This window comes from Halichoerus grypus, chromosome 6 (genome assembly GCF_964656455.1).
Source record: "Halichoerus grypus chromosome 6, mHalGry1.hap1.1, whole genome shotgun sequence".
Taxonomy (NCBI): domain Eukaryota; kingdom Metazoa; phylum Chordata; class Mammalia; order Carnivora; family Phocidae; genus Halichoerus; species Halichoerus grypus.
The window spans coordinates 23,120,999-23,138,706 of NC_135717.1; the positions used below are offsets into that span (position 1 = coordinate 23,120,999).

The window sequence follows — 17,708 nt, forward strand, 5'->3', positions numbered from 1 at the left end:
AGATTTTTTTTTTTTTTTAAAGATTTTATTTATTTATTTGACAGAGAGAGACACAGTGTGAGAGGGAACACAAGCAGGGGGAGTGGGAGAGGGAGAAGCAGGCCTCCTGTGGAGCAGGGAGCCCCATGCAGTGCTCAATCCCAGGAACCTGGGATCATGACCTGAGCCAAAGGCAGACCCTTAATGACTGAGCTACCCTGGTGCCCCTAGCACGAGATTTTAAAGCAGAAACTTTGCAAGCCAGAAGGGAGTGGCATGATATATTCAAAGTGCTGATTGGGAAAAATCTGTAGCCAAGAATACTTCTATCCAGCAAGGTTATCATTCAGAATAGAAGGAGAGGTAAAGAAATTCCCAAACACACAAAAAAACTAAAGGAGTTTATGATCGCTAAACCAACCCTGCAAGAAATATTAAAGGGGACTTTAAAGAGTGGAAAGGAAAGACCGAAAATGACAGTATAAAGGTGGGAAACACAAAAGCAGTAAAAATTCAGTGTAGGAATTAATGAAATAAAAGGAAATGAAATATGGCACCACATATATATAATGTGGGGAGGAGAGGGGAAAATATGGGTTTAAACCTAAACAACCATAAACTTAATATAGACTGCTATATGCAGAGGAAGTTATGTAAAAACCTAACGGTAACCACAAATCAAAAACCACTAATAAACATGTAAAGAATGAAGAGAAATAACTCCAAATACATCACTAAAGAAAATCAGCAAAACACAAAAGAGAGAAAGACAAGAAAGGATCAGAAAAACTTCAGAAATAACCACAAAGCAAGTAATAAAATGGCAATAAATACATATCTTTCAAGAATTACTTTGAATGCAAATGGACTAAATGCTCCATTCAAAAAACACAGGGTGACAGAGTGGATAAAAAAAAAAAAACAATACCCACCTATATGCTGCCTAAAACCAACACCACAGAAACACAATCATAAGAGAATATTATGAAAAACTGTACGCCAACAAACTGATAACCTAGAAGAAATAGATAAATTCCTAGAAACATACAAACTAACAAAGCTGAAACAAGAAGAAATAGAAAACTTGAATAGGCTGATCGCCAGCAATGAAATTGGGGTCAGTAATCACAAACTCCCAACCAACCAAAGTCCAGGACCAGATGGCTTTACAGGCAAATTCTACCAAACATTTATTTTTTTTCAAAGATTTTATTTATTTATTTGACAGAGAAGGAGAGAGATATAGTGAGAGCAGGAGCACAAGCAGGGGGAGTGAGAGAGGGAGAAGCAGGCTTCCCGCTGAGCAGGGAGCCCGATATGGGGCTCGATCCCAGGACCCTGGGATCATGACCTGAGCCAAAGGCAGATGCTTAATGACCGAGCCACCCAGGTGCCCCTCTACCAAACATCTAAGAAGAGTTAATACCTATTCTTCTCAAACTTTTCCAGAAAATAGAAAAAGAAGAAAAAGTTCCAAGTTCATTTTATGAGACCAGCATTATCCTGATACCAAAACCAGATAAAGATGCCACTAAAAAAAGACAACTACAGGCAAGGATGTCCACTCTCACCACTTTTATTCAACATAGTGCTGGAAGTCCTAGCTACAGCAATCAGACAACAAGAATCAATAAAAGGCATTCAAATTGGTTAGGGAGAAACTTTCACTATTTGCAGATGACATGATACTACATAGAAAACCCGAAAGACTCCACCAAAAAACTGCTAGAACTGATACATGAGTTAATAAAGTTGCAGGATACAAAATCAACCCACAGTTATATGGTCAATTAATCTTTGACAAAGCAGGAAAGAATATCGAATGGGAAAAGGACAGTCTCTTCAACAAATGGTGTTGGGAAAACTGGAAAGCAATATGCTAAAGAAAGAAACTGGGCCACTTTCTTTCACTGTACACACAAAAATAAATTTGAAATGGGTTAAAGACCTAAATGTGAGACCTGAAACCATTAAAATTCTAAAAGAGAACACAGTAGTGACCTCTTTGATATCAGCCATAGCAACTTGTCTCGAGATACGTTTTCTGAGGCAAGAGAAACAAAAGCAAAAATAAACTATTGGGACTACATCAAAATAAAAAGCTTCTGCATAGTGAAGGAAACAATCAAAACTAAAAGACAACCTACTGAATGGGAGAAGATTTTTGCAAATGACATATACAATAAAGGGTTAGTATCCAAAATATGTAAAGAACTTATACAACTCAACACCCAAAAAACAAATAATCCAATTACAAAATGGGCAGAAGACACTGAACAGACATTTTTCTGAAGAAGACATCCAGATGGCTAACAGACATGTGAAGAGATGCTCAACATCACTCATCATCAGGGAAATGCAAATCAAAACTACAATGAGATATCACCTCACACCTGTCAGAATGGCTAAAATCAACAGCACAAGAAACAACAGCTGTTGGCTCGCATGTGGAGAAAAAGGACCACTGTATGGTGGGAATGGAAACTGGCACAGCCACTGTGGAAAACAGTATGGAGGTTCCTCAAAATGCTAAAAATAGCAATTGCACTTTGGCTATTTGCCCAAAGAATACAAAAACATTGGTTCAAAGGGACACATGCACCACTGTGTTTATTGTAGCATTATTTACAATAGCCAAATTATAGAAATAGTCCAAATGTCCACTGAATGGATAAAGAAGAAGTGATACATATATATATATATATATATATATATATATATATATATATATATAGTGGAATATTAGTCATAAAAATGGAATCTTGCCATTTGCAACAATAGGGATGGAGCTAGAGAGAATAATGCTAGGTATAATAAGTCAGAGAAAGATAAATACCATATGATTTCACTCATATGTGGAATTTAAGAAACAAGACAAAGAAAAAAAGAGAAAGAGACAAACCAAGAAGCTGACTCTTAACTATAGAGAACAAACTGGTGGTTACCAGAAAGTAGGTGGATGGGGGGGATAAATGAAATAGGTGAAGAGGATTAAGAGTACACTTATCATGATGAGCACTCAGTAAGGCATAGAATTTTTGAATCACTATACTGTATACCCGAAACTAATATAACACTATATGTTAACTATACTGGAATTAAAATTAAAAACTTAGTAAAAATAGGTAAGATATAAACATATGTACAGGAAAAATGCAGTAAAATGAACTGCTAGATATTCATTACTTTATCAAACACAGCAATATAATGAACAAGTATTAAAAAAAGAATAAAATTATGGGAAATGACAGTGCCGTTCCCTGATCTATCCTAAGTAAACAACTGTGGCTTGATTTATGTTGGATGATACTCTTTTTAGTGGCATTATGCACAGCTGCTAGTACAGTTTGGAGTGGACAAGGAGAGCGATGCTCTGCTATAAGACTGAGGCTAATAAGTCTGCTTCAGTTCTGCCTTCCAAATCTCATGTGTACTTCTTTCCTTACCAACTCTAAATCGGAATAATACAGGGAAGAAGATTCTGGCAAATAAGGTTCTGGCTTAGCCAAGTTGGCATCATGCCTTGGTACATCATAGTCAAACTGATGGAAACCAAAGATAATGATAAACTCAAAAACAGCCAAAGAAAAGCAATGCATTACATACAAGAGAAAACAATTTGACTGGTATCTTCTCATATGAATTAAAAGGAGCCAGAAGATAGTGAAAAGACATCGTAGAGTGCCAAGAAAAAACCCAACTATCAACCTAGGCTTCTAAAGAAAGCAAAAATACACTCCAAGAATGAAGGTAAATAAAGATATTCTCAGATAAAAGAAGACTAACATAGTTCTTCTCTAATTGTTAACTAAAGTAAGTCCTTAAGTAAGTTTTCAGTCTAAAGGAAAACCACAGCAGAAGGAAACATATATACAGGAAAGAATGAATAGCACCAGAGATGCTAAGTATCTAGGTAAATACAAAATGATTTTCCTGTTGGTTACTTTGAAGTACATAGTGTATTAAAGCAAAATATATTATTTTTCATGGTTAATAACATAATGTCATATATAGACGTAAGACATACGCCAACTACAGCATTAAAAGCAATGAGGGATAGAAATGGACGTTTACAGTTTCACATTTACTACATTTTACAATATTAACTATAAAGAGACTATGACAAATTAACTATATATTTTGTAAACCCTGCATTGACAACTAAAGATAAATATAGAAGTATTGCTAGAGTGAATTGAAAAATTAAAATGGAATTCCAATATGTTCAATTAACCCAAGTTAAGGCAGAAATGTGAAAAGAGTGATACAAAAAACTGAAAGGACAAACAGAAGATAACTAATATACGTGGGAGATGGAAATACAAATTTATCAATGAAGGACTAAATGCTCAAATTGAAAAGTCAGAGATTATCAGAATGGATACAAAGTCAGGACCCAATTTCATGCTGTTTACAGTGAGCCACTTTAAATGTAAAGACGGAAGTTTGAAAATAAATGTATATAAAATGGCATACCATGAGAAACTATGTACAAGAGTGAAGGTGCCACATTAATGTCACAGGAAATAGACTTTAAGACAAAGAATATTACCAGAGATATATGTCATTACCAGTGACACTCTATAATTCAGTTTATCAGAAAAACATATAATAGTTAATGTTTATTGGCTTAATGATTCAAAATATATTTTTAAAAATGACAAAATTAAAGGGAGAAATAAACAAACCTATAACTAGGATTGGAGATTTTACACTATTTTCTCAGCAATTGAAAGATAAATCTAACAAAAATATCAGTTAGAGACTGGGTGATGTATGCAATCCTATCAACCATCATAACCTAATTGATATTTGTAGAACATTACAACTAACAGATACAAAATACACATTTATTTCACATGCACATGGCATATCACCAAGATAGATCATATGCTGAGCCATATAGCAATTATCAATTAATTTAAAAGGATTGACCATAGAGTATGTTTTTTGACCACAAAGGAATTAAAGTAGAAATCAGTAACAATTAATATATCCAGAAACTTCCCAAATATTTTTAAATTTATTTACAGACCTTTAATTAATCCATACATCAAAAGAAGAAATCATACAGGAAATTTAAAAAATACTTAAACATTTGAATGATAATGAAAATAGAAGAAATCAAATTTTTTCAGGGTACAGCTAGAGGACTGTTTTGCTTTAAATGTTTATATTATTACAGAAGAAAGCCCTAAAACCTGTAGTTTCAATCTTTCCATAAAGAAGCTAGGAGGGAAGTAACCCAAAAGCAAGCAGCATGAAGAAAAAATTTTAAAGACCAAAAATATCAGTGAAAAAGGAAACAGTCAACAATAAAGGAAATTAGTAAACACAAAGTTTGGTTCTTTGAAATAATCAATAAAAACAAATATAGTTTTTTGTAGGTAAATTACCTCAATAGATTTTATTTAAGAAAATACATTTCTGGGGCACCTGGGTGGCTCAGTTAAGCAGCCACTCTTGGTTTCAGCTCAGGTCATGATCTCAGACTCCTGAGATGGAGCCAGCCCCTTGTTGGGCTTGTGCTCTGCGCTCAGCAGGGATTGTGCTTCAGGATTCTCTCTCTCTCTGCCCCCATCCCCCCAGCTCACTCTCTCTCCCTCCCTAAAATAAAGAAATAAATCTTTATTTAAAAAAAGAAAATATATTTCTGTGAACACAGATTTTTCTTTTACCAGTAACTGAGATAGTCATGTATAGATACATGATTTTTAGGCCTAATGTTCCATTTGCTTGGAGTTATTCTTTTTTTTTTTTCCTTAAGATTTTATTTATTTATTTGAGAGACCGTGAGCAAGAGAGAGCATGAGCACAAGCCAGGGAGAGGCAGAGGGAGAGGGAGAGGGAGAGGGACAAACAGACTCTCTGCTAGCAGGAAGCCCGATAAGGGGCTTGATCCCAGGACTCTGAGATCACGACCTAAGCCAAGGCAGGGTCTTAACCAACTGAGCCACCCAGGCACCCCTCCCACCTTTTTTTTTTCTTTTTTAAGATTTTGCTTGGAGTTAAGGCTCATGCTTAATTACTCACCTTCTTGAATGTCTTATAGATACCAAAGTAAATATATTGATTGAAAAATGTTCTTAGCTTCCACAAAGTAGTGTCCAAAAAGAAAATGAAGAGAAGGCAAATAAAGCCTGTGATACTCATTATAATCATGTACTTTCCAATCATTTTCTCGTCCAAAGAATAAACATTCCTTGCGGTATCTGAGAATGACAGAGAGAGAGAGAGAGAAAAAGGGAGATAGAGAGAGATCTTAATAGAGAACACTGACACCATGAATAAGGACTAAGAAAACAATAAATAAGAAATATAGGATGAAATGAAATATTAGGCTAAACTGAGACAAGTAAACTATTTGGAATGTGAAAAGTGATTATCCCGCTACACAAGTATCTTTTCGACAATGAATTTTGAAGACTAATTTCATGAATATAATATACACTAATCAAGTAAGCATATGAATATTAATATATTTACTGATATGCCTATTAATTATTGCATGCCATGAAAAATATGCCCCAAATCCTTTCAGAAGTGTGAAATCTTAAATTGATAATTAGAAGAAAGTATTAAAGTGCAAATACTCTTACAAAAAATAACACTTTCCTTTAAAAAGGTAAAATGACCATTAGTGATACTTCTTGAGCTTTCTTGAGAAGAAAGTTGAATAAAAAGTATAGAATTTCTCTTATAAGAAAATTATATACTCTCCTTCCTTTTAAAAAAAGTTTATCTTTTAGAATGGTTTTAGAGTTACAGAAAAATTACAAAGACAGTATGGAGAATTCCATATACTCTGCACATGCTTTCCCTAATTATTAACAACATACATTAGTATGGTACATGTTACAATAATGAATAAATATTACCACTAACAAATATCAAATATTACCCTTAACTAAAGTTCCTGATTTATTTATTTATTTATTTATTTTTAAAGTTCCTGATTTATTCAGGTTTCCTTTTTTTTTCAATGTAGTTTTTTTTTCTTTCTTTCTTTCTTTTTCTTTCTTTCTTTCTTTCTTTCTTTCTTTCTTTCTTTCTTTCTTTCTTTCTTTCTTCCTTCCTTCCTTCCTTCCTTCCTTCCTTCCTTCCTTCCTTCCTTCTTCCTTCTTCCTTCCTTACTTTCTTGTTCTGTGAACCAGTCCAGAATCCTATATTACATTTTATAGTTGTTTCCTGAAGTTCCTCTTAGCTGTGACAATTTCTCAGATTTTCCTTATTTTTTATGACATTGACAGTTTTGAGGAGTACTGGTCAGGTATTTTGTAGGACTTCCCTCAGCAGGGATCTATCTGATTTTTTCTTTTTTTTCTTCTTTATGATTAGAATGGGATTATGGGGTTTTGGGAGGAAGATCACAGAGATAAAGTGACATTTTTATTGCAACAACAACAAAAGGCACACACTACCAGGGTGACCTCGATCACTTGGTTGAGGTTGTGTTTGTCAGGTGTCTCTGCTGTAAAGTTACTCCCTTCCCTCTCTGTCCATACTCTGTAATACTCTCTGGAAGGAAGTCAAAATGTACATCCCACATATAAGGAGAGTGAAGTTACCCTCTACCTCCTTGAGGTTGGAATAGCTACATACATTGATTGGAACTCTAGTGGAGATTTTTCTCTTATCCATCATTTTTTTATTTGGTCATTTATTTATATCAAAATAGATTCATATGATCAATTTATACTTTCAGTTACAAATCCAATATTACCTTATTTTGTTGCTGAAATTGTTCCAGCTATGCCATTGGACTTTGTCATTTTTAAGAATCATATTTTACAAGTGTTTGCAGTTTATGTATAGAAATGCAATTGAATGTTTTGTTTGCATTTATTTTGCATTAATCAACCACAAGATATTCTTATAAAGTTTAATAATTTATCAGAGGATCCTTTGAGATTCCTGGCTAGACCATCAAATCTAGTATTATTTCAACTTTTCCATTCCTCATATTTTAGAATTATATTATATTTTTAAAATACTTGACTCATACAGAATATATGCTACACATGTATAGATTTAAAGCATAGTATTATAATGGAATCTATCACCTAGGCTCCAAATTAAGAGTTTACAAATAATTTTAAAATACAATACTTATATGCTCCTTCACTTCTCCACCCTCCAGAGGTACCTGCTATGATGAAATGTATTCTGCATTCCTATTTTAATTACAAGTGGACCATATAAATATAAATATATATATGAAATATATATATGTTATGTATAAGTAAATAATATTTTGTTTAATTTTTAAATTTGAATGTTATAGAAATAGTATCATGCTCTATATAGTCTACAGGAGCCTGTTTCCCTCCATGTTATCATTTAAAATTTTTGCAAATATAAAGTAAAATTGAAATAATAGTAAAATAAAGAGACCATCTCCTACACCTAGTATCAACTATGTTAATGTTTAGCCATATTTGCTCCCCACATGCTGCCCACTGTATGTCTATTTCTAATTAAGTTAACTCTGTGATTTTTAAAAGATTATTTTCTTGTATGTGTTTTTTATTTTTGTCTTCTTGCTATACTAACTTTGTATGAATGTTGGCTATCTCTGTTGTGAATTGTGAATTTTCATGAACCATCAAAACAATAATTTTATGGAGTGGCGATGAAAAGTTTCAGCTGATTACTTGGTTGCTTAGCTTATGAAAGAATTTCTGTTGGCCGAGTGAAATAGAATTTCTTTAATAAATATCTTTCTGGGATGCCTGGGTGGCTCAGTTGATTAAGCATCTGCCTTTGGCTCAGGTCATGATCCCAGAGTTTGGCATTGGGCTCCCTGTTGAGCAGGGAGCCTGCTTCTCCCTTTGCCTGCTGCTGGGGGGAGGGGGGGGTGCTGCTCGTGCGTGCTCTCTCACACAAATAAATAAATAAAATCTTTAAAAAAATAAATGTCCTTCTGCTGGTGGTAATGGTGGTATGGTGGTAATGTGGATACAGTTTTCTGATTCCCTGATAACCTTTTGTTTTGGTAGTACCATTCATTATTGCTATATTTTCCTTCTTTTTACACATCATTAAGCTTCCAAGGGATAATTCTGTCTTTTAAGTTATTCTTCTGGGAAGTGGAGCCTTCCCAAGATGATAATTTTACAAACGTAATGAGAGATCAACTCAAAGATGCAAGAATTCAGAGAATCTAAAGCAAGAAAAATACAAACTTTCCAAACCCCACTGAGATCCATCCTAATCATGAAAAGAAGACAGGCTGACAATAAACGATTTAAGAAGCCACCTTATGATGCTAGAAAATTAATCCTCCAAAAAGGAAAATGTGGAAGAAAATAATAAGGAATATAAACTAATAATTTAAAAAACAAACATGCAATAGGAAGAATCAATAAATGTGAAAGCTTGTTTTTTGAAAAGACTAATATAATTGATAAACTTTGGTAAGATTTATCAAGAAAAAATATAAGTGGAAAAAATTCAGAATATCATAAATAAAAATGATAAGTTCTATGGAATTCACAGATGTTAACAGTATCAGGAGATATTATAAACAAATTTATGCCAATGATTTTGAAAATTTAGGTAGAATGAAACAATTCTACAAAAACTCTGTTAATTTCTCTCCCTAAATAATTCTACCTCTATTAAGGAAACATGATCAATAATCTCCATGTACAATTATTCAGTTTATTATTTAATTTTTTATACAAAGTCAGCTTATGTAATTTGAGAGAATATGTAATTCAGTAAAACAAAGAAGAAAAATCATTTGCGCATCTCAACAGAAGCTTAAGTAAAACTGAACAGTTATTCATGATTAAAAAAAAGGGTTTACTAAACACAGAATAGGGGGGAATAAACTTCCTTAAACAGGAAACTGGGATCCCTTTGAATCTCAATTCTGGCTCATAAAAGCTGTGTGAAATAGGGCACATAGTGTCAGTGAAGATGTTCTCTCTGAAACTGGAATGAAACTAGATGTCTGCTATTACCACTTTGATTAAGTTCAAACTATATGTCCTTAACAAATCAGTAAAAGTAGTGTCCTTATTAGCAGGTGCTTTGAATGTACTTTGAATGTACCCATTGAAAATAAAAAATATCTACTCATAAATTATTAAAGTTAATAAAATAATTTAGCAAGTTCAATATACAAAAATGAGCTCTTTCAATTTTATTTCTATCAGCAAGAAACAATAAAAATGACACTTCAAAAAGTGATACTATTTATAAGAACATCAAAAGATACATAGGAATAAAGCTAACAACCTATCTATAATACCTCTAAAGCAATAACAATTAATTAGTATTAAATAAAAATGAAGAAGACCAAAGTAAATAGATGGATGCCTACAACTAAATAAGCAAAGGAATGTACCAAGTCCACAGATTGTAAACTCAAAATTGTAAAAATAATAAATCTTTCAAAAATTTTCTACAGAATTAAAGCAATGTCAATAAAACTCCTACTAGGTTTGTTTTCTTATGTGTGTTAAAAAAGGTAATTCTTTTAAAAAATTTTTTAATTTGTTTTTTTAATTTTTAAGATTTTATTTATTCATTTGCCAGAGAGAGAGAGAGAGAGCACAAGCAGGGGGAGTGGCAGACAGAGGGAGAAGCAGGCTCCCCTCTGAGCAGGGAGCCCAGTGCGAACTCAATCCCAGAACCCCGGGATCATGACCTGAGTTGAAGGCAGATACTTAATCGACTGAGCCACCCAGGCATCCCCAAAAAAGGTAATTCTTAAATGTATAAAGAATTGCAAAATAAATGTCAAGACATAGCCAAATTCCAATATCAAAATGTACTACAAAGCTAAATTAATCAAGATGGGGGTGATACTGAATCAAGGACAGACATACAGATCAATGAACTATAATTGAGAGTTCAGAAATAAAACCGTATTTCTGAGCACCGCGGCCGGCCCCAGCGGAACAGGGTCCCGTTTACTTTTTGATTCCCTTCAGTACATGCCAACTAGGGTAGACAAATCTGATAGCTCAACACAGTTTCATTAAGGCTTAGTGCTAACACGAATGCATAGCTTTTTGTGACTTAAAACAATGATAAACTAGCATGCATGTTTCTCACGTCAACTCTGGTTTTTCATGTGATACGAAAAGGTCTGGTTCTTTGTAGAAACCTGACGCCTGCATTCCCATCTTTCTTTTGTACTTTAGAAGCCAACTACATTCAGCTGTGACCCTCCACTGCGGCATTCATTTAAAACGAGGTTTTTCCCTTGACTCTTCTAGTTGGATTCAGAGGTCAGAATTTATTGTCTGTAATCCTGAGACCATGTGTACAAGAACTGCTTGCCTCCAGCGTTCACGCATTTAGCAAACATTTATCAGTTTACCTTCTGTAATATGTTAAGATACTGCAGGAGATGCTGAGGAATTAATCAACAGGAGTGATTTGTTTTTGTGCGTTTCATTCCTAAGCAGCCTCAGTAAAGTGATTCAAGCTTATATGTAGAGAGCAGACTGCAAAGTACATTTGGTTCTCATTTCTGCTGCTAGCGTTTCCTTTTTTACGAATTTATAAACTGCTGCCATTTGGAACTTCCTATAAGAAACTCAGAATGATCTATTTAAATGTTCCCTTAACGTCCTCTCTCCTTTGTGAGTAAAGAAGTCATTTCAATGGTGCGCGCTGTCCCCCTCTGCTTTAAGCTTTCTCCCTGTCTTGGGGAAAAAAAAAAAATCTCTGCAGTTTGTGGTGTGTGTTTTTATTCTGACTTCAATGTACATTAACATTTTGGGGATTGAGTCTTTTAAGAGATGTCTTAGAATGCTATCGTTTTAATAATTTTTCTTTTCTGTATTTTAAGTTGTATTTCCTGTTTTGACAGAGAATTCATTTAAAAAGTTGGTGCAGGAAAGGACTCTTTACCATCATCCATTCTGGTTATCTGATATGTAATAAATTCATGGTTTTATGGCTGACTTTACATTTCCCGGAGGGAAGGAGATGTATCTCTGCAGTGTCCAGATCGAAAGAGCCATTCAGAGCGTGTTCTCAACATGTTCAGCCGTGTCGGCCTGATAAAGCCCGCCCTGCCAAGGCATAAACTTTTGTACTAGCTGTCTCCGTATTCTGTTCAATAAATTCTGTGCTCTGAATATATTTAAAAAAAAAAACAACCGTATTTCTGAGGTCAACTGGTTTCAACAAGAGTGCCAAGTTAATTAAATGGGGAAATGAATAGTCTTTTAAACAAATGGTGCTGGACCCCTGTCTCACACCATATATAGAAGTCAACTACAAAAGGATCAACAATCTGACTATAACAGCTAAAACTATAAACCTCTTAGGAGAACACATTGAGTAAGTCTCTGTGACTTTTGATTAGGCAATGATTTCTTTGACACATAAAGTGTACAAACAACCAAAGAAACAATGGATAAACTGGACTTCATCGAAATGAAACACTACCATGTATCAAAGGACACTAGTAAGAAAGTGAAGACAGCCCTCAAAATGGGAGAAAATGTTTAGAAGCCATATACCAAAGAAGGGTCTACTTTCCAGAACACATAAGGACAAATAACCCAGTTTCAAATGGGCAAAGAACTTGAAGAGACATTTCTATGAAGATATACAAATGGACAACAGGTACATGAAAAGATGCTCAACATCACTGGTAACATTAGAGAAATGCAAATTGAAACAATAATGTGATACAACTCCATACCTACTAGAAAGGCTATATAATTTAAAAAAATGGAAAATAACAATTGTTGGAGAGGATATAGAGAAACTGGAACCCTTCTACATTGCCGTACAAAATATTCCCTGTTTCTATGGAGACTCGATAATATCTGATTTTCCATGTCACTATATTTTACCTGAAATGTTTCTCTTCCATTTTTTTCTACCTCAGCTCATCCCCTAAAATTTACTGTCATACAGTTTATAGTTCTGAACACTGAGCTTCCCTCTGAGGTCATCGACTACCGTTCTAGGTAAGATCTGGCTTACTAAGTATTCCTTCTCACTCTGCCCACTCTCACCAAAGTAAGATATTTTCAAAATTACCTAATAAATGATACAGTGTCACCATGAGGATTTCTAAAGTTAAAATGAATGTTTACCCTTTTCAACAAAACTGCAGTACTGTGTGCCTTTCTCTTACTTTCCTTTCTGGCTCTTTTCTCTATTGTACACCTCTTTACCACCCAAATCACCATATCCTGACCGTTACTTAATTATCTAAAACAAAACAAAACAATATGCACAAAACAGTTGAGTTCCTCTATATGCAGATACTATATTAAATGCTGGAGAATAGATTTCACCCATTCCTTCAAAAAGGTTGTGGGCAGGTGAGTTTGGGTGATTATGAGTGGTGAAGGTGGTGGGAGATAACAAAACTAAATATCATACAAATTCTTCCCCTGGAGGTTCTTTTCCAAAGATGAAATACATTATGCAACGAGGGAACATAAGCTGTGAATCCCAGTTCTGGACCATAAAAGCTGTGTGGCATAGGGCACACAGTCCTCTTCCTCGAAATGAGTATAAAAACTGAGAACTTGAGGTTGTGAAAATTTAAAATAATGTAAGTAGTTACTAGGTGGTTGATTATTAGTAGCTCTTATTTTTATATCTGATGACTACTTTAAGTTACCTTGGCTTTGCTTTTGAGGTTTTATTATATTTACAAAGGTTTTCCCCCAGTCTTACAAAATGATGTATGTACTGAACATGTGTCCTGACTCTCTCTTTTGAAATAAGGGCTGATTCCCCACGTTTCTCATGGGCTAAGCCTGAAACTAATTTCTTAGGCTTAGGGACCCCAAGAATCCTGGGAAAATTAATAAAGGGAAGCCTCACTAAAGTGGAGTCAGGAGGCTAGCAGGGGGAACTCTCACACCCTACCAGTTGTTAATGACAAGAAGAATTGTCAATCATAGATCCAAAAAAAGAATCCTCAACAGGAAAGAATCATGATTACAGGCCCCAACAACAACAACAAAAATGTACATTGCGTCTCCTATAAGAAATTGACTACCCCTGCAACTCAGCCAATGAGAAACAGTCATCACCCTGAACTTTTGCTTCTCTCTAATGGAGTTTTGTTCAAACAGTCCCTCTCATCTTCCTCCCGCCTCCTAAATAATATTCCTCTCTAAAATAATGTTTGTGAGATTTGCCTATGGTTTGCTGTAACTTGCTTGTTCTGCATTGCAATTCTCTGTCATTCTCCAATTAATCCATTTTTGCTGGTAAAATTACTGGCAGTTTTATGTTTAAGGTTAATAATACTTACTTTCTTTACTACAGTTTAGGTAGATAGGAGGCTTATTTCCAGAGCACCATTTCTTTATCTGGTAGAAAGTAAAATAGTCACTGATACACTTCGCAAAGTTGTAATTGGGAAAGAACAGTAATGAATTAAGTATGAAGGCTCTCGTGGATTTTGACATCTTATGTTGAACTTCTAAAAAAGATGATAAGATTAGATTTCATTATAGGAAATGAACTATCCCCAGGACAACAAATCCCCCAAGGATGGTCAAACCAAGTTCAGAGAATTATTAAAAATAATAATTAAAATTATTATATTTGAAGAACACTAATTACTTCCCAATAAGTTTGTTCCAATTGACATCCAGTGGCACACTTTGTGTTGATAATTGCAGAGTTCTGAAAAGTCTCTTTGGTGAAGTGGGTGTCCATGGGATTAGACTTCCTGGCACCTGATATGGATAGGAAACCACCACTATTTTTTATATTTCTAATCTTAATTGGTCAAGTAAGGGAGTAAAGTAGAGGTTGGAGATACAGCCTAGAATTCAACAGTAGGGAACAGATAGGGAAATTATGACATGTTTGAGAGTAGAAAAATCTTCAAGGGAACCAGCTGATAGATAACTACTCTCTCTCTCAAGAATGCATTTAATATGAACAGTTATTAGAGACTAAATTCCTGGAGATATGAACATGCTTAATTTATGAAATTGACATTATGGAATTCTGATCATGAATTCAGTTTTTTAGAAAGAAGATAAAAGGCTAGTCTAAACAGAAATTTCCTGTAAGACACTTTGGGCAAAGAGAGATGGCCAAGAAGTGAAACTTCAAGTGTCCAAGCCATGGTGATTCTGTCCAGTGTAGATTTTAAACTGATAAAGAGACAAGTAATTGATCCAGATTGAAAAATTCGGGCTATTGGCCAAATGAACAGATGCCAAAGATGGCACAATATACACCAGCACTATCTTTTTATGAATACGGAATAGCCCTATAGCTGCACCAGTACACACATCAGACTACTGAGCACTTGAAATGTGGCTAATGTGGCTGTGGAGCTAAATTTTAAATTGCATTTAAGTTCACAAAAAGGGATATAAGATATAATAATATATACCTAAAATGTGGGGAGGAGGGGAGAAAAGAATGAGTTCAAACTTAAATGACCATCAACTTAATATAGACTGCTATATGCAGGACAGGTTATATACAAACCTAATGGTAACCACAAATTGAAAACCACTAATAAATATGTAAAGAATGAAGAGAAAGAACTCTAAATACATCACTAAAGAAAATCAGCAAAACATGAAAGACAAGAAAAGATCAGAAAAAACTTCAGAAACAACAATAAAGCAAGTAATAAAATGGCAATAAATACATATCTTTCAATAATTACTTTGAATGTAAATGGGCCAAATGCTCCAATCAAAAAACATAGGGTGATGGAATGGATTAAAAACAATGCCCATCTATACGGTGATACTTCTACGTATATTGAGTTCTTAAATTAAATTATTACTAAATCTTAACATTTCTCAGGATTCTATTTGGATCTTTTTCAAATTTACTTGTTCTCTCTGTCTATATATATATTATGCATATATATACATATATGTACATATGTAGCATATGCATATATATGTATATATGTTCTATTATTTATTATATATTCTATTATATATATTCCATTATTTGCTTATATTCCCAAGACACTCTATTACAATTTAAATATATTAAACATACATATTTATGCATATTAATTGCACATTATACATATTAATAATTTAAACATATATATTTACATTGTATGCATATATATATAACATACATGAATACATGTTCTATTATTTATATTCTATTATTTGCTCATATTCCTAAGACTCTGTTACAAGTTAAATATTTTAAACATACATGTTTTATATCATTCTAAAAATCCCCAAATCTTAATTTTGCAGGTCTGATTCTGATTCTACAATTTGTGGTTTCTGCTAGCACGGGCTCTTAAGACCTTGTTTTTTTCTTCTTTTTTCTTTCTTTCTTCTTTTATTTGATTTCAAAGTTCTCTAGCAAATTTAACTATGGGAATACTTTAAAGTAGAGGAATTATGTATCCCTTTGCCACTCACCTGAGAGCACAACCAACTGAGATTATTTAAAATAAATTATCAGGTTATGTTTTTTAGCTTACATAGGTTCTATGATGTCAGGACACAAGCCAGTATGAATAGTTACATGTGTTTACAAAGTCCAAAGGGAAATTATTATTCCTCATTTCAGTGCCAAATTCAACCCTTATAAATTTCCTTTCTGTGTCCTATTGCGGCCTTAGTTTTGTTCACCCTTATAATGAAGACATAACCCTTTGAACTTCTAATTTTAAAGAGGAAGATATTACACCTTTGTTGTACCTTTATGCTTTTTATTTTGACCTCTATGTTCCTCACAACTTATAAAATGGAAAATTAAGGTCAAAAGATGCTCTCAGTAACCTCAAATCAAAGCTACCTTTGATGCTTGCTTATCTTAAAGGACACTTGCTTTCATTTTATTGTTGGCCTCTGCCAATTCTGTACTTTCTCCTCAGTTCATTATTTTTGGCACAGTATCATAGTGTTTGTTCTGCTGCTCAAAAGTGGAAGTCTCCTTTGACTTTCTAATTGCCAAATCTACTGGCTTCCTTTTTGTTCTCATCCTATTCTGCATTACTCTTTGCAACACAGTCCTCCTAAAAAAGTCTTTCAAAAACTTTCTAACACAGTAATTTATTCCTATTCTTACTCTGAAACAACTATTTCTCTCTAGTCCCTTAAATGATCATTTCCTTTTAGATTCGGGCTCACAGACTCAAATGCTTTCAGGTGAGTCTTCCTCACATCACAAAGTAGTACTCTTTGGACAAGTGTGCAAAAATGTACAAACATTTGCTTTCCATAATTTGGGTATCCCTTTGTGAGAATGAGTGCTAAGACATACCTGTTAACAAGTTTTTTCACCTGCTATGCATAAACTTAAGTCTTATGCGTGGGAAATATTCATTCCCAAAGGAAATTACGAACTATTCTTTTGTGACCAGGGAAGGGCAAAGGGAACAAGGCAGGAGCCAGTGTTTGTGGAGCAACAACAGAAAAGGAGGACGTGGGAAAGGGCTGAGGCCAACTGAAATGCACATTAGAGGGTGAATCAACAACTCCATTTACAACAGTGGCCATTCCAGTGATGATCGTCCCAAATCTCAAAATCAAAGAAGGAAAATGAGGAAATACAAATTCAAGAATACTGTAGAAACCAGTCCTCGGAGGGAGGAAAACTGGCTTAAATAATTATATGTATGTCAGATGCATATAGAGATTTTCTTCCTGGAAAATCTTGTTAGGGTGCTCATGATCTTGTGCCTTTTCATTGAATTAGGGAAGAAAAGCCACACCATAAAACCTTCCTTGAACAAAACTGTCAGCCTCTCCCAAGAACTCAATTTTCTCCTCCACTCTTTC

General features: G+C 34.2%; 1 protein-coding gene across 1 annotated transcript in view; it reads right to left on the reverse strand.

Moving 5' to 3' along the window:
- LOC118549012 (phospholipid-transporting ATPase ABCA3-like) overlaps positions 1-17,708 on the reverse strand; it is a 143,361-nt gene that overhangs the window by 34,250 nt on the left and 91,403 nt on the right. The window contains exons 22-23 of the mRNA XM_078074025.1: positions 14,231-14,401; positions 6,013-6,191 (exon numbers count right to left, since the gene is read on the reverse strand). Coding sequence (XP_077930151.1) covers positions 6,013-6,191; positions 14,231-14,401 — 350 coding nt within the window. The remainder of the gene's footprint in view (positions 1-6,012; positions 6,192-14,230; positions 14,402-17,708) is intronic.